Here is a 27,056-nt window from a genome sequence, read left to right on the forward strand (position 1 = left end):
GCAGATTAAAACGCTGGCCCTGTTCATTTCCATTTCAATTCATTTATCAGGCTCATTATAACGTAAACTACTTTATTTTTTCTTATTTCAAAATTATCAATGTATAGAAACACCACACAGTGGCAAAGCACAAAACCATCCATATTCATGAAGCAGCCGAAAATTGGAAATATGACAGGAAAATTTACACTTAAAATGCTAACCAAAATGTTATCTCACCAGGGATTTCTGCAAATTGCTGATTCCTACACAGAATGGATAGCAAGGAGTGAATTACTTAGAAAGTAATAGAGGTCCAGGAATGAGTTATGCAGAGAATAATACAAAGCTGGGAGTGCTAACTAGGGAATAATAGAGCTGGAAGTGAGTAACCCAGAGAGTTGACAATTCTTGTTGGACATATTGCTGGAATGTCAACACATGACCTCCTGCCTTCAACTGCCCTGGCCCTACAGTCCTGCCATTGGTCACCCAACATGTCCAAATACGTGCTGCACAGCCTTTCTGCACCAATCAGAAAGCAAACAGACTCTTCATTACAAGATTGGAAGATTCTTTACTGTCAGTCAAGAATCCCCCATGACTAATATTTTTATAACTCATAAATAAATGTACTGAACGAAAATTTAATAAAACACAGAATCTTTTTTTATTGCCTCTGATAGTTCTTCCAGGTTTGTGCAAAGCAATGTCCTGGAGATTAATCTTTAATTCCTGGAGACTCCAGGGCAATCCTGTGGGGTTGGCAACTCCAGTAACCTAGGCAGTAATAGAAAGTTGGGAGTGAGTGACCCAAACCAGTAGTAGAGACCTGACAGTGAGTTACTAAAAATGTAATAAAGGCTTGGAAGTAAGATAACCAGAAAGCGAGAGAGGTCTGGGAGTCACATGACAGAAAATAATAACAAGGAAATGAGCCACACAGAATGCAACAGAGACAAGACAGTGAACAAATCAGACAGGAATGGGTTGCCCAGGGGGTAACACAGATCTGGGAGTGAGCTATCCAAAAAGCTGGGAAATGAATTGTGAGTATTAGAACATACAAGACTGACAGGCAGGAAACAATCAGCTAGTCCACCAAGCCTGGCCCAAGCTCATGATGGCTGCAGCATTGTGACTGAACACTTCCTCTCCATACCCCAACCCCATGCCCTCCCCCAAACTCTCCCCACCCGCCACCCCAAACACCTGCACCCACAACCATGTCATCTGGGAGAGCTAGAAAAGCCCAGGACTAATAATGAAAAAAATACTGTGACAAATTCCTTTCCAAGATTTACAACCAGTCCGGAATATCACACGGACAGAAGGCTGGGAGCACGTTATTCAGAGAGTAATAATTCCACAGGGAATATTTTCCATGAGAGACACAGAATAGTCCGGAATAGTGTGCGAGATGAATTCCTTTGCTGCCCCCCACAACTACCCCACTCCCCCAAGAAGCACATTACAGCACTGTAAAATATTGGAATATGTGATTTTAACAAGCTTCTATCTGTTAGTGGAAACAAACAAATATCTGCCAATCATGATGAATCTGTGCCGACAATGCTTTTCCACTTCTCAAGTAGCTAATGAAGCATTTAACAAATATAAATCTCCCAAATGTTGCCAACCCAGCTGCGCAATACTCAACCATGTTAGAAGTAGCTCAGAAAAACAAGTTTGAAAATTACAATTCAGTGACTGAGCTCTCTCTGCAAGCTCTGATTTGTACTTTAAAGGGATAGTCGGTCAAAGCAAAAAAAAGTCTTGTATTTATATCACGCCTTTTGCAACCACAGGACATCCCAATATACTTTAAAGCTGATGAAGTACTTTTGGTCACTGTTGTAATGTGGGAAATGCAGCAGCCAATTTGCATACAACAAGCTCCCACAAACAGCAAATTGATAATAATCAGATCATCTGTTTTCAGGCACTGGTTGTAGGATAAATATTGGAACACAGGACACCAGGAAGAGAAATTCCCTGTTCTTCTTCAAATAGTGGTTGTGGATCTTTTATGCCCACCTGACAGGCCTTGATTCAACATCTCAACCAAAAGACAGCACATCCAACAGTGCAGCACTCCCTCAGCAGTGCCCCTCTGTCAGTATTGGCAATGGAGAGTGTCAGGCTGGATTTTAATATTCTGGAGTGGGACCTGAACCCACCATCTCATGACTTAGAGATGAGAATGTTAACATTGAGCCACAATTCCTCAAATATATTGAGAAGGGTTTTGTCAGAGTACATCATCAAAGTGGTCAATGCCTTCATTTACACTTAAAGGAAAAAAATGTTTAAAAATGACACAATGTAAGGATCATCACCAAGGCATGGCCCTAACTGTGAACTAAATGGTACAATTATGCATTAGATAGAAAGTTGGAGTTGTAAACAATTTCAAAATAGGTATATAAACACTAACAAGAAAGTGGAAAGTAAGACATTGGAGGTGAAAATAGTAGGATTATACAAATTATATCACACATGAGATTATGGAAGAGAGAAGGTAATGGAGGTCACAATATCCATGGGATTAACAGCCTGTATCAATCGCCAATGCTCTTATCCAAAGGCAAAACTGGCAAAAATAAAGCAGAATGTCACAACATACAATAGTCGGTGGAAATGCTGACCACAAAGTTCAAACTCTTTGGGAGGAGGAAATGACAGATCTTTTGACAAGAGAGTTTGGAAGGCAAGGGAAAGCTTAGAGAATAATACAGATCAGGGAATGAGATTGATGTGTGACAGTATTCCTATATTCAGTGATTAGCAGAGGAGGTGAGGCCTAGGGGAGGTGTTCCCACTGCTGGCCTCACCTCCTCTGCTGATCACTGAATACAGGAATACCATCACACATCAATCTCATTCCCTGATCTGTATTATTCTCTAAGCTTTCCCTCGCCTTCCAAACTCTCTATGTCGATGGGGGACCTGCCCTAAGATCAGAGGTTAGTATACCAAGGGGCATATCGGCTTCGGTTCTGGCCCAAATGAGTTCCTTCTGGGAGTTGGGCGGAGCAAGGCCAGGATTGGACGACTTTTATTTTAAAGACACAGTAGCAATCTCCTTACCAAGTGAGGGGCCGGTACCATCGCACCTCTCCCAGCTGGTCAGCGCACTCTGTGCCTTGCTCTGTTAGGAGTGACCCCAGGTGTATGCCACTCCCCACAACCCCCATCACCAAGCATCAACTCCTGACTTCCCTGCCGCACCAAGACAAATATGAGAAACTCTACATTTGTTTTTCACTCCTCCTCTGTAACACTGCATCCGAGCCTGTCACTCATTAACAGGAACTCAGTCTCCATGCTCCAATGTCCTGCATTCACCAGTGAGCAGCACCATGCGAGACTGCCTAGTTAAAAGAAAATTGTTAAAGCACTTCCTGTATCTTTAACCTGTGGGAGATTTAACTGATCTTTCATACGTAAGCACTGAGGGGCCTGAAGTTCCAACAGACCTCATAAAACTGTAGAGTAAATGAGGGTCAAATGGAGGAAATCTGCATGTAAATTACCTTTTCTTTCATTCGTTCATGGGATGTAGGTGCCACTGGCAAGGCCAGCATTTGTTGCCCATCCCTAATTTCCCATGAGAAGGTGGTGGTGAGCTGCCTTCTTGAACTGCTGCAGTCCGTGTGGTGTAAGTACACCCATAGTGCTGTTAGGGATGGACTTCCAGGATCTTGACCCAGCAACAGAGAAGGAACGGTGCTATATTTCCAAGTCAGGATGGTGTGTGATTTCGAGGGGAACTTGCAGATGATGGCATTCCCATGCATCTGCTGCATTTGCCTTCTTGGGGATAGAGATTACAGGTTTGGAAGGTGCTGTTGAAGGAGCCTTGGCAAGTTGTTGCAGTGCATCTTGTAGATGGTACACACTGCAGCCACTGAGCACTGGGAGTGAATGTTTAAGGTGGGGATGGGGTGCCGATAAACGGGATGCTTTGTTCTGGATGGTGTCGAGTTTCTTTAGTGTTTTTGGGGCTGTACTCATCCAGGCAAGTGGACAGTATTCTATTATACTCCTGACTTGTGCCTTGTAGATGGTGGACAGGCTTTGGGAAGTGAGATGAGTTACTCGCTGCAGTATTCCCATTCTCTGACCTGCTTTTGTAGCCAAAGTATTTATATGGTTGGTCCAATTAAGTTTCTGGTCAATGGTAACCCCCACCCCCCCCCACCAGGATGGTGATGGTGGGGATTTAGCAATGGTAATGCCTTTGAATGTCAAGGGGGGTTGTTTAGATTCTCTCCTGTTGGAGATGATCATTGCCTGGCACTTGTGTGTCATGAATGTTATTTGTCACTGATCAGAGCAAGCCTGGATGTTGTCCAGATCTTGCTGCATGTGGGTACAGACTGCTTCAGTATCTGAGGAGTCACGAATGCTACTGAACACTGTGCCATCATCAGCGATCATCTCACTTCTGACCTTATGATGGAGGAAAGTTAATTGATGAAGGAGCTGAAGATGGTTGGGCGTAAGACACTGCGCTGAGAAACTGCAACATTGATGTCTTGGAGCTGAGATGATTGGCCTCCAACAACCATAACCATCTTCCTTTGTGCTAGGTATGACTCCAACCAGTGGAGATTTATCCCTCTGATTCCCACTGACTTGCATTTTGCTAGGGCTCCTTGATGATGAACTCAATCAAATGCTGCCTTGATGTCAAGGGCAGTCACCCTCACCTCACCTCTGGAATTCAGGCCTTTTGTCCATATTTGGACCCAGGCTGTATTAAGGTCTGGAGCCCAATGCCCCTGGTGAAACCCAAACTGAGCATCAGTGAGCAGGTTATTGCTGAGTAAGTGCTGCTTGATAGCATTGACAACGGCTTTGCTGATGATTGAGAGTGGACTGATGGGGCGGTAATTGGCTGCATTTGATTTGTCCTGCTTTTTGTGGACAGGACATACCTGGGCAATTTTCAACATTGTCGGGTAGTTGCCAGTGTGTAGCCGTACTGGAACAGCTTGGCTAGGGGTGCGGCTAGCTCTGGAGCACTGGTGTTTCCTAACAAGAGCCCAAATGACCCACCACAGGCCACTTGAAGTGCATGCCAGCGAATTCAAACAAGACTGATGTGGACTCCAGTGCGATTATTTAAAGCAGATATACCATTTCATTTTTTATTCACTTGTTACTGTCATTTTGGCTGAAGTCTTCATAAAAATATGGAGAGAAGATGATGATTCTGTGCATAAGTGAGTGGCTGGCTTGACAATGCTGAGAGGTAGTAACACAGAGATTGGGGCTGGAATCTTTTGATGCGAAAAGGTGGTAACACAGAAACTGGGGCTGGAGTCTCATGGTGCTGCTTTCTGGGAGCATCTGTGCCAAAGTGGGGAAGTCTGGAACAAGGGAGAGTAACCTTAAAATTACAGCCAGGCTGTTCAGGGTTGATGTCAGGAAGCACTTCTTCACACAATGGGGAGTGGAAATCTGGAACTCTCTCCCCCAAAAAGTTGCTGAGGCTGAGAATCAACTGAAAATCTCAAAACTGAGACTGATAGATTTTTGTTGGGTCGGGGATAAAAGGTTACGGAAACAAAGTGGGTAGATGGAGTTAAGATACAGATCAGGGGCTGAATGGCCTCCTCCTAGTCTGTGCAGAAACAGCAACACTTTTTATGGATCTGAATAGGAGCTGTTGCTTTTCCCCTGTAGTAATTCCCATTCCAGTGCCTAACACTGGAAAATGGCTTTTTAATTTACTGGGCAAAAAGTTGAAGAATTAATAAAGTGACTTTATAACTTACCATATATTCCAGTCGAGATACAGGGAAAAGCCTGCAATAAAACAAACAGTCAATCAACTTGTGCTTTTTACTCATTCAATTTGTTTTTTAAATGGACATTGCTACCTTATTAATTTGCTTGGTCTCCTGTGTTTAAATGTGTTTTCTCACATACTTTTATGACTCCATGTGCCACACACTATTCCCAGTAGCTGAAGTGATCCTGGTCATCTTTCAATGCCACTTTTGAGCTCGGCTCCGGGAATACCCGAGAGTCAGGTTGTCCGCCCTCCAGCACTGTCTTGGAGTCTCCAGGAATTGAAGACTAATCTAAAGGGCACTGTTGTGAACAACACAGCAGAAATAATCATAGAGCAATAACTTGGGTGTTTTTTTGTCACTTACTTTGAACACTCTGTTTATTACTTATAAAAATATTTCAGAAGGAAAAGGCAGCTATTTGACCAAGGGGGACAGTTGGAGGCGCCAGGTCATTTTATGAAACACTCAGGAGCATGTCCAACCAGAGTTGACGATCCAATTAAGCCACCAATTAATCTGTTGAATCGCTTTCCAACACAAAAATACTGAAAAAAAGGATCTATTGTTTCTGACAAGGGGGTCAAGTTTGGGTACAATCTTCATCCAATTAATAGTCTCAGAATGGTTTACAATGCCATGTGGGTCAAATTACTGCTACACTTCCAACAAGTAGGGTGGCGCAATGGTTAGCACCGCAGCCTCACAGCTCCAGCGACCAGGGTTCAATTCTGGGTACTGCCTGTGTGGAGTTTGCAAGTTCTCCCTGTGTCTGCGTGGGTTTTCTCCGGTTTCCTCCCACAAGCCAAAAGACTTGCAGGTTGGTAGGCAAATTGGCCATTATAAATTGCCCCGAGTATAGGTAGTTGGTAGGGAAATATAGGGATAGGTGGGGAAGTGGTAGGAATATGGGATTAGTGTAGGATTAGTATAAATGGGTGGTTGATGGTCGGCACAGACTCGGTGGGCCGAAGGGCCTGTTTCGGTGCTGTATCTCTAAAACTAAAAAAACTAAGTACTTAATTGGCTGTAAAATGCTTTGGGACATCCTGAAGTCATGAAAGGCACTGTATAAATGGGAGTTCTTTGTGTTTTGAGACCTGTGACCCACAAGCATGGCCCTTGCTGTTTTCTATGGGGAGTGCTGCATTATTGGGTTTGTTGGAGGCCATGAACCACGGGGTTGAAAAGATTTTTTTTCCCAAAAATATACTATATTCATAAAATGTTTTCAAGTACGTAACAGTTCAAATTTACATAAATGCAATACAGTTCAATTTCTTTCAATACTGTATGTGGCACTCTGCGGTGCCTCACTACACATACAATTACAGATTATATTTAGAATAAGTATTTCATGTCAAGCATACATGAGTTTTACGTGGGTTCTTGCCCCTCGGTGTACTGTGGCAGGAAGGCCTTGGACAGTGGCCTTTCCCTTTGTGGCGGCTGCCCCAAGCTTCAGTGTGTCGCTCAGCATATAATCCTGGACCTTAGAATGTGCCAGCCTGCAACACTTGGTCATGGACTGGAAGACCAGTACGTTTCAGGCAGACCAAAGTGCGCCTTTCACCAAGCTGATGGTCCTCCAGCAGCAGCTGCTGTTTATCTCAGTTTGCTACACTGGGAACCGCGTAGAGCACAGAGTCCTGCGTTACAGAGCTGCTGAGAATGAGCCTCAACAAAAACCACTGCATCTATTTCCAGACCTTCTTTGCAAAGGAGCATTCCAGAATTAGGTGGGCCACGAGGGACAGTGTGCGGTGGTGCTGAGACTCCACATGTGCATGAAGGATTTGACGGGGAAGGCCCTTCTCACCATCAGTGAAGCTATGTCTCGGTGCTTGCTCGAAAGGTCTGACGATGAGGCATTCTGCCAAATGACTTTAACAGTCTGCTCAGGGAACCATTTGACAGGATCCACCATCTCCGTTTCCCACAGGGCTCGAGGACATTGCGTGCAGACCATGCTGGATGAACTTGTGATCAAAGGTGTTTTTCTGTACAAACCTTTCCTTGAGGGATAGGTGGTACGACATGGTCCACAGGCTGAAAAGATTTTTTTTCCCAAAAATATTCTTTAGGAAATTTTATGAATTAAGAACAGAGGAGTCGAGCTGGCCTTCTTTATGCTCATCCAGTGCTTGTGATACAGGAGAATTGTGCAGGTGCTGTAAGCAGCAACTTATCAAGGTACAACCGTTGGCAGATGGAGATTGCACAACCCGTGATACCTGGCGGCCAAGAACGCTCCCTGCCAACTGCTGCTAAAATGAGCTGGAGTACTTTGCTAACTGCAATCATTTAATTTAAAGTGATGATAAGAAGGTGCGATCCCTGGTGAATATGGAAATGAGCTGGCATTAGTTGCACAGTTGCCATATGGTCCCACCAAGTGGAAATAACAGTGAATCTAATATGCAGGATACATATGTTGGGAGAGATATTCAGATCAGGGTTCATAGGAACAGAAGTAGTCCATTCAACCCCTTGAGCTTATTCCACCATTCAATGAGATCATGACTGATCTGCGACCTAACTCCATAAATCCAATTCTGGCCCATATTTGTTAATAGATATGGTTAGCGTAAATCTATCAATCTCAGATTTAAAGTTAATAATTGCTCTAGCATCAATTGCCATTTGCGGAAGAGAGTTCCAAACATGTACCACCTTTTGGGCTGAATTCCATGCACCTGGTGCAGGTCTCAGCAGCGGCCCTGGAAGTGGGTGCTGTCGCCGCACGGGAAAAATGTGGCCGGCCAACCGTGATCACGCCATGACCAGCCAATTAATGCCTGGAGGCGTGGGGCCCATCCAATGCTGGTGGAGGGGCAGACCACAAGGTGCCGATCATAGCATCAGCTGATGGGGAGGCAGGTACAGGCACCGTTACTAAAGGCCTGTCAGCCCTGCAATCAGTCCAGTCTTGCTCCAAATGGTGCAGCAGAATACCAGAAAGGGCAATTCTTTAAGGCTAACCTGAGAGCTGACCATTTCCAATCCAGGAAACTCAGAGGCTGACCATTGTTCAATCCAACGGAAGGCTTGCAGTTCAACTGGGGCGTTAAGGAGGCGACCAGGAGGGTGCAGGAATCATGCCAGAGGGAAAGCACCAGGCAGCCCCACAGTCACGCGATGCCTCCCTGCAGGCTCTCCGCCAGGCTGCAAGGGAGAGGACAAGCAACCTGGATGGAGATAGCAGAGGAAGTCAGCAGCTGTGGGGTCATCCCCCGATCCTGGGTGCTGTGCCACATATGAATCAATGACCTCCTCCACTCTGCAGGGCAAGTCCTACATACTGCTCTCATCTCTTGCATGTGGCAATGCAAATCGGTGTTCTACATGGGGACGGAGTGACCAACAACAGGGAGTGCCAACACCAGCTGCCGAATGATGCATGGCAGCATCTCGACAACAGCCAGACATATATATTTGCTCACCCCCAACACGTCCCTTGAGAACGGATGTGTGGAGGAGGCATTCAGGAGCCCTCATCATGGGCCAAAGGGACGTCACCAGCATATGTACTGTGCTAGTCTTTGCGTGGAAACTCAGTGTCCCTCCTTCTGCCTGGAGGAGAAATGGACCCACAAAACTAAAGAGAGGACAAAGACAAGTGGTGGAATTGTATACGGTATTGTACAGAAATGTACAGCATTGGTCTCATTATTTAAGGAAAGATGTAAATGCGTTGGAAGCAGTTCAGAGAAGGTTTACTCGATAAATACCTGGAATGGGCAGGTTGTCTTATGAGGAAAGATTGGACAGGCTAGGCTTATATCTGCTGGAGTTTAGAAGATTAACTTGATTGAAACATATAAGATCCTGAGGGGTCTTGACAGGGTGGATGTGGAAAGGATGTTAAGGATGTTTCCCCTTGTGGGAGAATCTAGAACTAAGGGTCACTGTTTAAAAATAAGGGGTCACCCATTTAAGACAGAGATGAGGAGAAATGTTTTCTCTCAGAGGGTCGTGGGTCTTTGGAACCCTCTTCCTCAAAAGGCAGTGGAAGCAGAGTCTTTGAATATTTTTAAGGCAGAGGTAAATAGATTCTTGATAAGCAAGGGGGGGGGGGGGAGTGAAAGGTTATCGGGGGTACGCGGGAATTAGATTTTTTTTTAGAACATTACAGTGCAGTACAGGCCCTTCGGCCCTCGATGTTGCGCCGACCTGTGAAACCATCTGACCTACACTATTCCATTTTCATCCATATGTCTATCCAATGACCACTTAAATGCCCTTAAAGTTGGCGAATCTACTACTGCTGCAGGCAGGGCGTTCCACGCCCTTACTACTCTCTGAGTAAAGAAACTACCTCTCACATCTGTCCTATATCTATCACCCCTCAACTTGAAGCTATGTCCCCTCGTGTTTGCCATCACCATCCGAGGAAAAAGACGCTCACTATCCACCCTATCTAACCCTCTGATTATCTTATATGTCTCTATTAAGTCACCTCTCCTCCTCCTTCTCTCCAACGAAAACAACCTCAAGTCCCTCAGCCTTTCCTCGTAAGACCTTCCCTCCATACCAGGCAACATCCTAGTAAATCTCCTCTGCACCTTTTCCAAAGCTTCCACATCCTTCCTATAATGCGGTGACCAGAACTGCACGCAATACTCCAGGTGCGGTCTCACCAGAGTTTTGTACAGCTGCAGCATGACCTCGTGGCTCCGAAACTCGACCCCCCTACTAATAAAAGCTAACACACCATATGCCTTCTTAACAGCCCTATTAACCTGGTTAGCAACCTTCAGGGATTTATGCACCTGGACACCAAGATCTCTCTGTTCATCTACACTACCAAGAATCTTCCCATTAGCCCAGTACTCTGCATTCCTGTTACTCCTTCCAAAGTGAATCACCTCACACTTTTCCGCATGAAACTCCATTTGCCATCTCTCAGCCCAGCTCTGCAGCCTATCTATGTCCCTCTGTACCCTACAACATCCTTCGGCACTATCCACAACTCCACCGACCTTAGTGTCATCTGCAAATTTACTAACCCACCCTTCTCCACCCTCTTCCAGGTCGTTTATAAAAATGACAAACAGCAGTGGCCCCAAAACAGATCCTTGCGGTACACCACTAGTAACTAAACTCCAGGATGAACATTTGCCATCAACCACCACCCTCTGTCTTCTTTCAGCTAGCCAATTTCTGATCCAAAGCTCTAACTCACCTTCAACCCCATACTTCCGTATTTTCTGCAATAGCCTACCGTGGGGAACCTTATCAAACGCCTTACTGAAATCCATATACACCACATCCACTGCTTTACCCTCATCCACCTGTTTGGTCACCTTCTCGAAAAACTCAATAAGGTTTGTGAGGCACGACCTACCCGTCACAAAACCGTGCTGACTATCTCTAATGAACTTATTCTTTTCAAGATGATTATAAATCCTGTCTCTTATAACCTTTTCCAACATTTTACCCACAACCGAAGTAAGGCTCACAGGTCTATAATTACCAGGGCTGTCTCTACTCCCCTTCTTGAACAAGGGGACAACATTTGCTATCCTCCAGTCTTCCGGCACTATTCCTGTCGACAATGACGACATAAAGATCAAGGACAAAGGCTCTGCAATCTCCTCCCTAGCTTCCCAGAGAATCCTAGGATAAATCCCATCTGGCCCAGGGGACTTATCTATTTTCACACTTTCCAAAATTGCTAACACCTCCTCCTTGTGAACCTCAATCCCATCTAGCCTCGTAGCCTGAATCTCAGTATTCTCAACAACATTTTCTTTCTCTACTGTAAATACTGATGCAAAATATTCATTTAACACTTCCCCTATCTCCTCTGATTCCACACACAACTTCCCACTACTATGTGGAGTTGAGGCTACAATCAGATCAGCCATGATCTGGTTGAATGGCAGGGCAGGCTTGAGGGACCAAGTGGCCTACTTCCGCTCTTAAGTCATACGTAGAAATCCCTGACAATCAAATCACGGACACCAGTGACAGGCAGGCCCCAGAACCGGCTGAATCGCAGGGCGGTTGCGCAATTTCAGATGGCAAGACTGGAGTGGGAACCCGAGAGAGGCATCAAGCTGATGTGTCCACCACTGGACATATGGAGATCCACAGCAGGCATGGATGGAAGGAGGAGATATGAATCCTTAGTCCCTAACTGTTAGTGTTTTCACATGCAGGTCTCAGCACTACAGAAGGACAGCCAGCCGCTGACAGCAGGGGCCTGCAGTCCACCTAAGGAGCAGGAGAAGGAATCCTCAGATGGTGCAGCGTCATCATCATTTCCCCACAGCCTCCACCTGTGCAGATTGTTACCACCAGGTGTGAAGGGGTCCAAGGGGTTCCCTCTCAGCCTTTGCCTGGTTTAACTGTAACAGGGCTTAATTTAAAAACACTGTTTTTAGCTCCCACTTTGTGAATCCTTGTTCACTGCTCCAATTGTAAGGCAAGGAAATCAAACAGATTTCCTTAGACTTAAACAAGAAAGGTAGAAGTTTACTAATCTTAAACTCGAATCCGGTTAACAACTACGAATATGTGACGCGACCACGCTAGCATGTGTACGGGATAAACACATATGCAGATAGAGACAGCAAAAGTAGAAAAGAACAAAGGGGAAAAGTTTGAGGCAATATCTGGTAGTTACAGTCCTTTAAGTTCAATGTGGAGGCTTTGGTTGCCAGTAAGTCTTGCAATTCATTGGGGTCCAGTTCACGCTTCAACTTGTTCCGATGTAGAAGTCTTTGCTCGCTTAGATTTATCTGTCTTCCGTGGGTCATGTGGCTTGTGGAGAAAACGAGACAGAGAGAGACAGTCAGGTGAGAGACTTGCTTGTTTCAGTTTCAGTTGCACACTGCCTTCTGAATTCAAACTGTCCTGTGGCTAGTTCAAAAAACCTGGACCAGCCAGTCAGTCATGTGACCAGCTGGTTTAACCAGTCCAGTGGATTGTATCATCTTAGCAGGGCCTGGAATGCGCTTCCTGACACCTCCAATGTCAGAATCACAGAATAATACAGTGAAGAGGCCCTTCGGCCCATCGAGTCTGCACCGATGCATTAAAGACACCTGACCTGTCTACCTAATCCCATTTGCCAGCACTTGGCCCATAGCCTTGAATGTTATGACGTACCAAGTGCTCATTCAGGTACTTTTTAAAGGATGTGAGGCAACTCGCCTCTACCACCCTCCCAGGCAGTGCATTCCAGACCGTCACCACCCTCTGGGTAAAAAATTCTTCCTCAAATCCCCCTTAAACCTCCTACTCCTCACCTTAAACTTGTGTCCCCTCGTAACTGACCCTTCAACTAAGGGGAACAGCTGCTCCCTATCCACCCTGTCCATGCCCCTCATAATCTTGTCCACCTCGATCAGGTCACCCCTTAGTCTTCTCTCCTCCAGCGAAAACAACCCAAGCCTAACCAACCTCTCTTCATAGCTTAAATGTTCCATCCCAGGCACCATCCTGGTGAATCGCCTCTGCACCCCCTCCAGTGCAATCACATCCTTCCTATAATGCGGCGACCAGAATTGCACACAGTACTCCAGCTGTGGCCTTACCAAAGTTCTGTACAACTCCAACATGACTTCCCTGCTTTTGTAATCTATGCCTCGATTGATAAAGGCACATGTCCCATATGCCTTTTTCACCACCCTATTAACCTGCCCTTCTGCCTTCAGAGATCTATGGACAAACACGCCGAGGCCCCTTTGTTCCTCGGAACTTCCAAGTGTCAGGCCATTCATTAAATACTTCCGTGTCACATTACTCCTTCCAAAGTGTATCACGTCATGCTTTTCAGGGTTAAGTTCCATGTGCCACTTTTCTGCCCATTTGACCATGCCGTCTATATCTTCCTGTAACCCAAGACACTCAACCTCACTGTTAACCACTCGGCCAATCTTTGTGTCATCTGCGAACTTACTGATCCTAACCCCCCCCCACAGTCATCTATGTCATTTATATAAATGACAAACAATAGGGGACCGAGCACAGATCCCTGTGGTACGCCACTGGACACTAGCTACCAGTCACTAAAACAGCCGTCTGTCATCACTCTGTCTCCTACAGCTAAGCCAATTTTGAATCCACCTTATCAAGTTACCCTGTATCCCATGTGCATTTGCTTTCTTGATAAGTCTCCCATGTGGGACCTTGTCAACGGCTTTGCTGAAATCCATGTAAACTACATCAACTGCACTACCCTCATCGACATACCTGGTCACATACTCAAAAAATTCAATCAAATTTGTTAGGCATGACCTCCCTCTGACAAAGCTATGCTGACTATTCCTAATCAAAAGTGGAGATAGATTTATTTATTTATTTTAGAGATACAGCACTGAAACAGGCCCTTCGGCCCACCGAGTCCGTGCCGACCAACAACCACCCATTTATACTAATCCTACATTCCTACGTGCCCCTCTACATTGCTTTCATTGATCTCACCAAAGCCTTTGACCTTGTGAGCAGACGTGGTCTCTTCAGACTACTAGAAAAGATTGGATGTCCACCAAAGCTACTAAGTATCATTACCTCATTCCATGACAACATGAGAGGCACAATTCAACATGGCGGCACCTCATCAGACCCCTTTCCTATCCTGAGTGGCGTGAAACAGGGCTGTGTTCTCGCACCCACACTCTATGGGATTTTCTTCTCCCTGCTGCTGTCACATGCGTTCAAGTCTTCTGAAGAAGGAATTTTCCTCAGGGGGCAAGTTGTTCAACCTTGCCCGTCTAAGAGCAAAGTCCAAAGTACGGAAAGTCCTCATCAGGGAACTCCTCTTTGCTGACGATGCTGCTTTAACATCTCACACTGAAGAGTTTCATCGACAGGTTTGCGGCTGCCTGCAATGAATTTGGCCTAACCATCAGCCTCAAGAAAACAAACATCATGGGGCAGGACGTCAGAACTGCTGCATCCATCAATATTGGCGACCACGCTCTGGAAGTGGTTCAAGAGTTCACCTACCTAGGCTCAACTATCACCAGTAACCTGTCTCTAGATGCAGAAATCAACAAGCGCATGGGAAAGGCTTCCACTGCTATGTCCAGACTGGCCAAGAGAGTGTGGGAAAATGGCGCACTGACACGGAACACAAAAGTCCGAGTGTATCAAGCCTGTGTCCTCAGTACCTTGCTCTATGGCAGTGAGGCCTGGACAACATATGTCAGCCAAGAGCGACGTCTCAATTCATTCCATCTTCGCTGCCTCCGGAGAATACTTGGCATCAGGTGGCAGGACCGTATCTCCAACACAGAAGTCCTCGAGGCGGCCAACATCCCCAGCTTATACACACTACTGAGTCAGCGGCGCCTGAGATGGCTTGGCCATGTGAGCCGTATGGAAGATGGCAGGATCCCCAAAGACACATTGTACAGCGAGCTCGCCACTGGTATCAGACCCACCGGCCATCCATGTCTCCGCTTCAAAGACGTCTGCAAACGCGACATGAAGTCCTGTGACATTGATCACAAGTTGTGGGAGTTAGTTGCCAGCGTTCGCCAGAGCTGGCGGGCAGTCATAAAGGCGGGGCTAAAGTGTGGCGAGTCGAAGAGACTTAGCAGTTGGCAGGAAAAAAGACAAAAGCGCAAGGGGAGAGCCAACTGTCTAACAGCCCCGACAAACAAATTTTTCTGCAGCACCTGTGGAAGAGCCTGTGACTCTAGAGTTGGCCTTTATAGCCACTCCAGGCGCTGCTCCACACACCACTGACCAGCTCCAGGCGCTTACCCATTGTCTCTCGAGATAAGGAGGCCAAAGAGAACATTCCTACCACATCCCCACCTTCCCCTACCACCTACCTATACTAGGGGCAATTTATAATGGCCAATTTACCTATCAACCTGCAAGTCTTTGGCTGTGGGAGGAAACTGGAGTGCCCAGCGAAAACCCACGCGGTCACAGGGAGAACTTGCAAACTCCATACAGGCAGTACCCAGAACTGAACCCGGGTCGCTGGAGCTGTGAGGCTGCGGTGCTAACCACTGTGCCACTATGCCGCCCCAAATTCTCTCCTCCAGAATTGTCTCCAATAGTTTCCCTACCACTGAGGTGAGATTCACTGGTCTATAGTTCCCTGGCCTATCTCTACAATCTTTCTTAAATAGTGGGACCACATTAGCTGTCTCCGGTCCTCTGGCACCTCCCCCGTGGCCACAGAGGAATTAAAAATTTGGGTCAGAGCTCCTGCAATCTCCACCCTTGCCTCCCACAGCATCCTGGGATACAAATCATCCAGACCTGGAGATCTGTCTACTTTTAAGCCTGCCAAAACCTCCAATACCTTGTCACTCCCTATGACAATTTGCTCAAGAACTTCACAGTCTCTCTATGAGTTCTATATCTACATCCTCCTTCTCTTGGGTGAAGACAGATGTGAAGTATTCATTCAACCCCCTACCAATGTCCTCTGGCTCCACCAACAGATTTCCCCCTTGGTCCCTAATGGGTTCTACTCTTTCCCCATTGTTATATCCTCTTCCCATTGTTATAGAATATCTTGGGATTTTCCCTACTTTTACCAGCCAGAGCTTTCTCATATCCCCTCTTTGCTCTCCTAATTGCTTTTTTAAGCTCCATCCTACACTTTCTTTACTCCACTAATGCTTCCGTTGATTTTCTCTCCTTGTATTTGCTAAAAGCATCTCTTTTCCTTCTCATTGTACCCTGAATGTTTCTGGTCATCCATGGTTCTCTGGGCTTGTTGCTCCTACCTGTTACCCTAGAGGGAACATGTTGGGCCTGTACCCTCCCCATTTCCTTTTTGAATGCCCCCCACTGCTCTTTTGTAGATTTCCCGACAATTAACTCTTTTCAGTCTACCTTGGCCAGATCCTGCCTTATTTTACTAAAATTCGCTTTCCCCCAGTCCAAAACCTTTTTTTGCAACTTGTCTATTTCTTTCTCCGTAACAAGCTTAAAAATTGTACCATGTTGTGGTCGCTATCACCAAAATGCTCCCCCTCCAACACAACAACCACCTGTCCGGCTTCATTCCCCAGAATTAGGTCCAGCACTGCACCCTCCTTCGTGGGATCCTCTACATATTGAGCTAAAAGGTTCTCCTGCATACATTTTAAGAACTCCACTCCATCTCAGTCCTTAACACGATGACTATCCCAATTAATGTTGGGAAAGTTGAAATCACCTAATATATAATATAATTACCCTATTATTATTTTTACACACCTCTGAGGAGCAAATATGTGCACAATCCGCAATTTCCCGCTGACTATCTGGGGGTCTATAATAAACACCTAGCAATGTGGCTGTCCCTTTTTTATTCCTAAACTCTACCCATAAAGCTTCATTTGATGCCCCCTCCAAGATATTATCTCTCCTTACTGCAGTAACTGACTCCTTAACTAATATTGCAATGCCCCCTCCTCTTTTACCCCCTCTTCTGTCTCACCTGAAGATTCTATATCCCGGGATATTGAGCTGCCAATCCTGCTCCTCCCTCAACCATGTCTCAGTGATGGCTACTATATCACAATTCCACGTGTCAATCCTTGCCCTTAACTCATCCGTTTTACCTGTAATACTCCTGGCATTAAAGTAGAGGCCATCCATCCCCGTCTTACTCCCTTGAAACTTACTTCCGCTGTATTCCCTCTGACTTGTTTGCTTTCCTATGTTTAGCTGTGTCCCTATTCTGCTAGGAGTCTGCGTCCCCTCCCCCTGCCAAATTAGTTTAAACTCCTCCCAACAGCACTAGCAAACCCGCCAGCAAGGATGTTAGTCCCCCTTTGGTTCAGATATAGACTGTTCCTCTTGTGCAGGTCCCACCTTCCCCAGAAACAGTCCCAGTGGTCCAGGAATCTAAAACCCTCCCTCCTGCACCAACTCTTAAGCCACGCATTCACCTGTGCTATTCTCCTATTTCTGTACTCACTAGCATGTGGCACTGGGAGTAATCCGGAGATTACAACTCGAGAGGTCCTGCTTTTTAGTCTGCTGCCTAACTCCCTGAATTCTTGATGCAAGACCTTATCCCTCTTTCTACCTATGTCATTGGTACCAACATGTACCATGATCTCTGCATTATCACCCTCCCCCTTCAGGATGCCCTGCAGCAGTTCAGTGACATCCCGGACCCTGGCACCAGGGAGGCAACACACCATCCTGGGGTCACGTTGACGGCCAGTGTAGCACCTATCTGTTGCCCTGACTATAGAATCCCCATTACTATTGATCTTCCTCTTTCCCACTTCCTGTGCTGCTTGTGGTGCCAGAAGCTTGGCTCTGTCCGCTCTCCCGGAAGGAACCAGCCTCATCAGCCTCCAAAATGGAATACCGATTTGCAAGCGGGACCCCAGGGGACTCCTGAACTACCTGCCTGATTCTCTTGGACTGCCTGGTGATCACCCATTCCTTTCCTTCAAGTCCCTTCAGCTGCGGTGTGACCACCTCTCTATACGTGCCATCCATTATGCTCTCAGACTCGCGGATGCTCCACAGTGTTTCCAGCCGCGGTTCCAGCTCTGAAACCCCAGCTTCCAGGAGCTGCAGCTGGACACACTTCCTGCACACATGCTGGTCCCGGGGACTGGAAATGTTCCCGGATTCCCACATGCAGCAGGAGGAGCAAACCACGGCTTTAAGCTCTCCTGCCATGACTAAACCCTTTAAATTTAAAACGTTAGAAGACTATTATAGTAAAAAATCAACTAAGTCTTGCTAAAACAATGACTTACAAGTCAATCCAGCTTGAAAAATACCCACCGGGACTTACTCACCAGTCAGCTGTGCTCTGTGGAAACTCTCGGCTCCCCTCACGCTCTTTGAGGACAGGTAGGAAATGAAAGGAGCTCCTCACTCCCTCCTCACCCAACTCCCTCAGTCACAAAACTCCCACTTTAGCACTCTAATGCAACCCAAGTCAGCACTCCAGTGCAAACAAATGTCTGGTGATCAAAATCCATTTGGGTTAATTGAAGCAGGGAATAGCCCTTTGTCTCCACAAGCAGTGTCTTAGTATGCAAATGTCCTTCCAGTCCAGTCTGGTGATCTTCAAACAAGTCATTTCTTCACTCCAGCAACAGTTTAAAATCAATGCTCATATGACAAAATTAATATGCCTCATTCGTGGCAGGTCGGGGTCTGCATAAGATACTCTCATGTTGGTAGGTACGCGCTCATTAGTAGATTCAGGGTCACAAGCTGGTGAGCACATCCCAGAGGTGTTAATCATGGTGTTAATCTGTTAATTGTGTATCAATGGTCTGATTATATACAGGTTAAGGATGTTAATTGGGGTCTTAGTTGAGCACTTCTAAGCAGACACCCACTGAGACCGGTGGAGCATTTTGAGTGAGGAGTTACATACTTATCCTTTTACTCTGCACAATAAATGTGAAACTGAGTAAATATAGGCTCCAGCATTATCCTTCCATAACAAGCTTTCTGGAATTTATCACATGGAACCTGGAGTTACAGCGAAAGGTAAGGGGACATCTGGCAGAGCTGCCAGAGGCTATACACACCCATGCACGATGGAGGAATCCATCAGGCCATCAGTGCTGCCATGTCTCAGACATGTGCGCGCATGGCTTCTTCCATTAAGAGGCTGGTGACCCTCAAGGAGAGCCAGATCCAGCAGATCAGTCAGTAGATGCCAGAGATGCGCGCAGACCTGCAAATCATTGCCTTGTCCATGAGCTCAACCCAGCAGTAGCAAGGTAAGAGGAAGATGAGGCGCCTGGAGTCTTCATCAGGTCCTTGTCCTTCTCCAGTCAGCAGGGAGGTACAAGTGTGCCTTGCAAAGGAGGAGGAGCAGCTGCCTTCTGCATCTGAGGGCTCCTCTCAGGGCACTCCAGACGTAGACACTGATTCCTTAGCCCCTCTGCCAGTGACCCCGGTGCCTTCAGAAGACGAGGCAACAGAGGGGGTCCTGCACCCTACAGAAGTTCCTCATCATGCTGGGGCCCTCTAGGCCTCAGGCAGCAGAGGACAGCCGCCAAAGTCACCCCAGGCCATGGGGCAGCCCGATCAGCAGCTTGCCTCCACTCTAGCTGCAAGCGCAGGGGTTGCACCTCATAGAAGCACATGTAAGCAAGTTAAGGAGAGCACTGAATCAGACGAGGGGTTCACGGGGTGTTTAAACTTGGCACTTGTTAAGATCTGATAGGGTAGTTCCAATAAATGTATTTTAGTTACTGATGTTGATTGTTTATGCATTGATTGCTGATGTCACCTACACCCTTGCTCCCTCAATAGGCTCCCAGTGTAGGGGCAGGCCAAGTTTGGTCAGCTCCTCAACTGTGTCAGTGCGCATGGTGAAGTTGGGCACTAGGTAATGGAGTGCAATATGAGGGAGGCGATAGCTGAGCTGGGTGATGGGGAGTCTTTATTACACAGGCATTGAAAGGGCATCATGGTTGCAGGAATCGGGTGTGAATGAGATTGCCCTGAGCGCATCTCTCAATGTCTCTTGCCTCCGGTACAAGAGGCTCATCATCCTGTCCTGCCTGCTCCACCCTCTCCTCCACATCTTCCTCGTCAGATAAGGAGTGGCAATCAACCATGTCCTCATGATGCAAAGGCCTCCCCTCTCTGCAGTGCTAGATTGTGCAGAGCACAGCATGAGGAACCAGAACAGCTGTAGCACCTAGGACTGACGAAGATGTCGTGGCTGCTCCCGGGAAGGATATGCTTTCTGTGGTTGCAGACCAGTTGGACATTGATGGAATGGAAGCCCTTCCTGTTGATCAAGGTCACTGGCTAGTCCATGGGAGCCTAGATGGCCACATGCAGGCAATCGATGACACCTGCCACCTGGGGAATCCAGCGATGGCCCAAAGCCAATGGACCTTTCTGCCTGGTTATCAGGGTTAGTCTGGTAGTCACATAGTCGCCCACCCTCTTGAACAAGGCACTGGTTACCTCCTTGATGCAACGATGAACAGTTGCTTGGGAGACCCCACACATGCCTCCAGTGGATCCCTGGAAAGAGCCAGATGCCTAGAAGTTCAGTGTGACGGTGATCTTCATGGCCACAGGCATGGACCACCCCACCCCCCCCACCAAGGCTTATGAGTGCAGCTCATCCAGCAGCATAGCACGTAAGTTGGTGATGGCCTCACCTGAGACCCACAGTCTTCATTGACACTGTTGCTTGGACATTTGCAGGCAATCTAGGCGAGCCCGGTACACTCTGGCCTTGGATAGGCCCCTCTTGGCCCACTTTTCCAGCTTGCCCAGCCAGAGGCCGGCCCTTTTGCTGCACCTGCTGCTGCTGCAGTGAAGCCTCCAGCACCTCGTCCTCCCTCCCTCTGCATCGCTCCTCCTCCACACAGGGGCCCAAGAAGACTGGATGTAAGAGTCCCATGGCCATTGCTCTCTCCCGCTCTTGTCTGCTGCCCTTCGAGTCTACCATTTCCGGGAACCTGCCCTTGTCACTCCCCTCTGCGTACCTTGCTGAGAGCCCACCAGCAGACTAAGCTTCCCACTCTGAGAGGCCTGCCGCTGCAGGCCAGGAATGGCCTCTGCTTCCCGCTTTTCCACCTCAGGTCAACCAGGAATCAATATAGTTGACTTCTATAGGCAGCACCAAGGCCTCACCTTGGTGCTGCCAGCTTTAACCAGTTGAAGGCCCCTGATGCTGTTCGCCATTTGTGAAATCCCAAACTCTGCATAAAATTGCAGACAATTGCATGCAAAGCACTGTTAAGTACCTGCTCAACGAGCTCAATTGCCATTCCAATGCGTTATAGCAGCAACGTGCTTTGGCACTTTCCTGCTGCTGGTAAAATGTGGAACCGACATTATGACATTGGCGTTCCGGGTGAGTACGTTCCCTCCCAATTTTTCAGCCGTCTCCTCCCCCCATCTTCTATCTCACTCCTGATGGCCTCATAAAATTCAGCCCTTTGTGTGTAGAACTGTTTCTTCATGTTACTCCTGAAAGGTCTGGCTCTAATTTTTAAACTGATCTAGACCTCCTAACCAGTGGAAATAGTTTCTCTCTCCCGACCCTATCTGTTCCCCTTAATATTTTGAAAACTTCAATCAAATCACCTCTTCAGCTTCTAAATTCCAGGGAATACATCCCTATTTTGTGTAATCTCTCCTCTGAATTTAATCTTTGGAGTTCAGGTATCATTCTGATATTGCACTGCCTCCAAGGTCATACTACTAAAGTATATAGTACTAAAACAAAAAGAAAAAGTGCTAGAAATACTCAGCAGGTCTGGCAGCATCTGTGGAGAGAGAAGCAAAGTTAATGTTTCAGGTCTGTGACCTTGCATCAGAACAGGCAAAGGTTAGAAAAGAATTAGGTTTTAAGCAAGTGAAGGGGAGGGGGTAAGGGAGAGAACAAAGGGGAAAGTGTTTGATAGGGCAGGAGAGATTAAATAACAAAGCTGTCCGAGGACAAAGGCAAAGCATGTGTTAATGCTTGTGGTGAAAGACAAAGCATTAGTCCAGAGAGACTGTTAATAGCAGAATAATGATCAGCTCTAACTACATGAAAAGCAGGCACATGGTTAAAAAATAAAATATGGAAAAAAGGCCAGTCATGCTCTGAAGTTATTGAACTCAATGTTCGGTTCGTTGATGTTCACAGGAACACTTGCATTGATGTTCACTGGAACACTGGAGCAGGCCAAAGACAGAAATGTTGGCATGAGAGCAAGGGGGAGTGTAGAAATGGCAAGCAACCGGAAGCTCGGGTCATGCTTTCGGACTGAGTGGAGGTGTTCAGCAAAGCGGTCATCCAATATGCATTTTGTCTCTGAAAGGAGTGTTTGGGGCCTTGGATAGTGAGGAGAGGGGTGGTAAAAGGGCAGGTATTACACCTCCTGTGATTGCATGGGAAGGTGCCTTGGGAAGGGGACGAGGTGTCAAGGATAATAGAGGAGTGGAGCAGGGTGTCGCGGAGGGAATGATCCCTTCGGAATGCTGACAGGCGAGGGGAGGAGAAGATGCGTTTGGTGGTGGCATCACGCTGGAGGAGGCGGAAATGGTGGAGGATGATCCTCTGGATGTGGAGGCTAGTGGGGTGGAAAGTGAGGACAAGGGGAACCCTGTCGCAGTTCTGGGAGGGAGGGGAAGGCGTGAGGGCAGAAGTGTGGGAAATGGGCCGGACACGGTTGAGGGCCCTGTCAACCACAGTGGGGGGGAATCCATGGTTGAGGAAAAAGGAAGACATATCAGAAGCGCTGTCGTGGAAGGTTGCATCAGAGCAGATGCATCGGAGATGGAGAAACTGGGAGAATGGAATGGAGTCCTTACAGGAGGCAGGGTATGAAGAAGTGTAGTCAAGGTAGCCGTGGGAGTCAGTGGAGTTATAATGAATATTAGTGGGCAGCCTATCCCCACAGATGGAGACAGAGAAGTCGAAGAAGGGAAGTGTCGGAGATGGACCATGTAAAGGTAAGAAGGGTGGAAATTGGAAGCAAATTGGATAAAGTTTTCCAGTTCGGGGCGGGAGCAGGAAACGGCACCGATACAGTCATTAATGTACCAGAAAAAAGAGTTGGTGGAGGGGGCCTGAGTAACGAATGTTTGACATATCCCACAAAAAGACAGGCATAACTAGGACCCATGCAGGGACCCACATCAACACCTTTTACTTGAAGGAAGTTGAGTGGAGTTGGAGAAGTTGTTCAATGTGAGAACAAGTTCAGCCAGGCAGAGGAGGGTGGTGGTGGATGGGAACTGGTTGGACCTCTGTTCCAGGAAGAAGCGGAGAGCCCTCAAACCTTCTTGGTGGGGGTTGGAGGTGTAGAGAGAGATTGGATGTCCATAGTGAAAAAGGAGGTGGTTAGGGCCAGGAAACTGAAATTGTCAAAATGACACAGGGAGTCAGAAGAGTCATGGATGTAGGTGGAAAGAGACTGGACCAGTGGAGAAAAGGCAGAGTAAAGATAGGAAGAAATAAGTTCAGTGGGGCAGGAACAGGCTGAAACAATGGGTCTGCCAGGATAGCCCTGTTTGAGAATTTCAGGAAGGAAGTAGAAGCGGGCTATTCGGGGTTGCTCCAGGTTTCATCTAACCAGGGCTTAGTATAGCTGAAGCGTGGCTTCTACCCACTTGTATTCTAGTTCCTAAATTAAACTAGTACCCTCCTGACCAAGGAGATGATATTTGCCTTTGTACCTCTGCTCTTATCCGTTTTACATTCTCACATTTGGTATACTTGTGCGCACGTCTCAGACCAGTATCTGCCCAATATTGCAGGAGCAGCCTGTTTCCCTCTTCATTTGGCATAAGGATGCCCGTTGACTGTGCCCTGTCCTCTACCAACAAGCTTCTGTGTAACACATAGGCAATCGGTCAAGCCACTCTGTGCCTTGCAATCATGTCACAGTGCACTGGAGTTCCAATGTCCACCACGCTATTCGACAAATCTATTTCCAAGCATACTGATTATATCGGAAATCAGATGTGGATAAATTTTAACTTGGAAAGGTGTTTGTGCAGAAAATAGAAAACCAATTTGGAAAGGCTGGAGTCAGACAATGAACCACCAATCATTAAGTTGTCAGATTGCAGCTGCTCCCTCGGTTTCAGAGAGAGAGACACTTCCATTAATACATCTAATAGGAACAGGTGGCCAATGAAGAATTCATTTCTTTCCTTATTCTGAAAGTGTTTTCTCCTCTCCTGAAGACGCTGTCTCCTGATGGGATACAGTTCCATGGACTTTGGTAGTCCTCCATCGCTTCACCCAAGTAACTGTACTTCATGTGTCAGCCTTGGCAGAGTGTGTTAGCAGGCTATTCAACCATGGAAATTGTCAAGAACCTGACTGTAACTTTCCAGCATGGATAAGGAGCAGGAATCCTGGCTAATATTATCCTTGCCTATCTTAGAAACACTGATGCCAATTGCTGAGATTACTTAACTCAGGACAGACCAGGGACTGAACTTGGGATCTTCCTGTCTCCTGTTGCAGTGCATTTACTGACTAATGCATTGGGGTGGGGGTAACAGGTATAGGAATTATTGTAGCCTGACTCAATACTATATATTGCTGTGTGGCAGCATAAGGCAAGCATCATGACTGCCTGGGACAGGGTAGGTGGATCAGTTGATCTTTTCCTGTCCAACATTTTTGCACACTCGTATTATATATGATAGAACACAGGATGGGGCCTAAGCACCCAAAGATGCTCTTTTGTTTTTCTTAGACAGTTACGGCTGGGGGCAGTTGTTGGGTCTATACCCACTAAGACAACAATGACCCCTCATGTGTATAATGTTGCTTTCTGCTGAAGTCCAGCATTATAAAGCGGCACCCAATATACGGAGATTGCTGCGCTGATTGCCATTGTGAGAATATTACCTCAGAAACAAAATATCACTGCAAATAAGCATGAAAGCAAAATAATGCGGATGCTGGAAATCTGAAGTTCTGTTTCAGCATTTACTGTTTTTACAGCAAATAAGCATGACTTGCATTTCTATAACACCTTAGGATCCCCCAAAGCACTTTTGAAGTCACTGTAGGAAAGCAGCCAATTTGCACACAGCAAGCTCCCACAAGCAGCAATGCGATAAATGGCCAGATAACCTATTTTTAAGGAGTTGAGGGATGAGTAATGACCAGGACAAGGGGAAGAACTCCCAATCCCCAGCAGGTACAGTCTTTCCTGATAGTTCTGGAATCATCCTTGTAAATTATTTTTGCAACTTCTGCAGTGCCTCTATATCCTCTATATGCAGACAGTATCTGTACATAGTATTCTAAATGCTATATGTTTGAATGATGGACTACACAGGTCTCCATTCAGTGAAAGCCCTAAGTTACTGCCAGCCTCCCTCCCTGATATGTGATTATAGCAAGGTAAAATATTCTGACAAAACACCACTGAAGAACAGCCAGGTTAGAGTTCAGACATCAATGCACAGGACAAGTTGGTTTGGTGACCATCAGATAAGAACAAGCTACCTCTTCACTGGGATAATGGTTATTTGATCCCAGTGGAATCTGTTTATTCAAAAAACGTGCTGATTCTGGAATCTGGGAGCAACATGTCACACTCAAATGATGTGGTGGAACAGACCAAGCTGTTAACCTTTAGTTTGTGTGTAAGACAGGCTGGTACAGCCAAGAAATAAAAATCAACTGGCTCAATTATTCTGTAAATAGCATAATTCCTCACAAAATTATATCAAGGGGCCAACACAACACATGCCAAGGTGCAGAGTCAACCCTGGACCAGCTTGTGACAGTGTGGAGCCAGGCCAAGATAAAGCCTGGCTACCCGACCTGAACCAGACTAGACCCGATTACACGTCGGGTTCGGGTCGGGTCGGGTCAGGTCTATATTCCGAGTCTAGCATTTGGGCTTGGGTCAGGTCGAGCTGGACAGTGCTGCTTCCGGGAAGTCACGGGATCAGGCTTACCCACTATTCCCCACAACTCCATCTGCAGGAATAGCCTGCTGCCGGAACAGATGAAGAATATTCGTGTCTGGTCGGGTCGGGCACGAAAAAAAATTGAAGAACTCAGGCCCAGGTCAGATTCGATTTTATACCCAAGCAGGCCTTTAGCCCAAGGCAGGCTATTAAAATGTACAGCCAACCCAGCACCAGATGGTCATCATATGGAGCCAACCCAGGATTTCCTTGCTGTTATTCTATGAACTGAATTTTGAAAATGTTTCCCTAATCAGGGATTGTGGCTTGGCACTCTTGGTTCATTTAGAAGGGAAAATTTTCAAGGAGAGTTCAAATGAACCTTCAAGCTCACCCATGAAGAAGGTCCTGTCAGATGTGTTAAACTCCAGAAAGCTTGTTATGGAAGGATAATGCTGGAGCCTATCTTTGCTCAGTTTCACACTTATTGTACAGAGTAAAAAGATTACAAACATGTAGCTCCTCACTCAAACCCTTCACCAGTCTCAGTAAGTGTCTGCTTGTAAATGCTCAAGTAAGACCCAAATTAACACCCTCCACCTGCATATAATCAAACAACTGATACACAATTAACATATTAACAGATTCCCTTCTTCCTTTCATAATACAACATGGATTAACATGCTCAAAGAACATTTCAAAATAAATTCCATATTATGTACAAATTATTAACATGCTCAAACAACATTTCAAAATAAATCAAAATTCCATATTGGGTACCAACTATTACATTGTGAGATGCCCCTCCTCGAGTACCCCTAACAATTTCTTTGTACTAGCATTTCTTTTTGTGAAACAATTGAATAGCTGATGACTTGCATCTACCCATTTAAGTTTGAAGATTTTCTTTCTCTCCAGCATTCATTTCAATCCAGTAAGGTCAATACGTAGTTATTTCTCACTCTACATTTTTGTAGC

General features: G+C 46.4%; 1 protein-coding gene across 1 annotated transcript in view; it reads right to left on the reverse strand.

The window, feature by feature from the left end:
• The window catches only part of LOC137356091 (ADP-ribose glycohydrolase MACROD1-like), an 866,553-nt gene that overhangs the window by 39,230 nt on the left and 800,267 nt on the right, over positions 1–27,056 (reverse strand). Inside the window, exon 7 of the mRNA XM_068021901.1 lies at positions 5,766–5,796. Coding sequence (XP_067878002.1) covers positions 5,766–5,796 — 31 coding nt within the window. The remainder of the gene's footprint in view (positions 1–5,765; positions 5,797–27,056) is intronic.

The sequence above is a fragment of the Heterodontus francisci genome, chromosome 44, assembly GCF_036365525.1.
Source record: "Heterodontus francisci isolate sHetFra1 chromosome 44, sHetFra1.hap1, whole genome shotgun sequence".
In the NCBI taxonomy this organism is placed as follows: Eukaryota; Metazoa; Chordata; class Chondrichthyes; order Heterodontiformes; family Heterodontidae; genus Heterodontus; species Heterodontus francisci.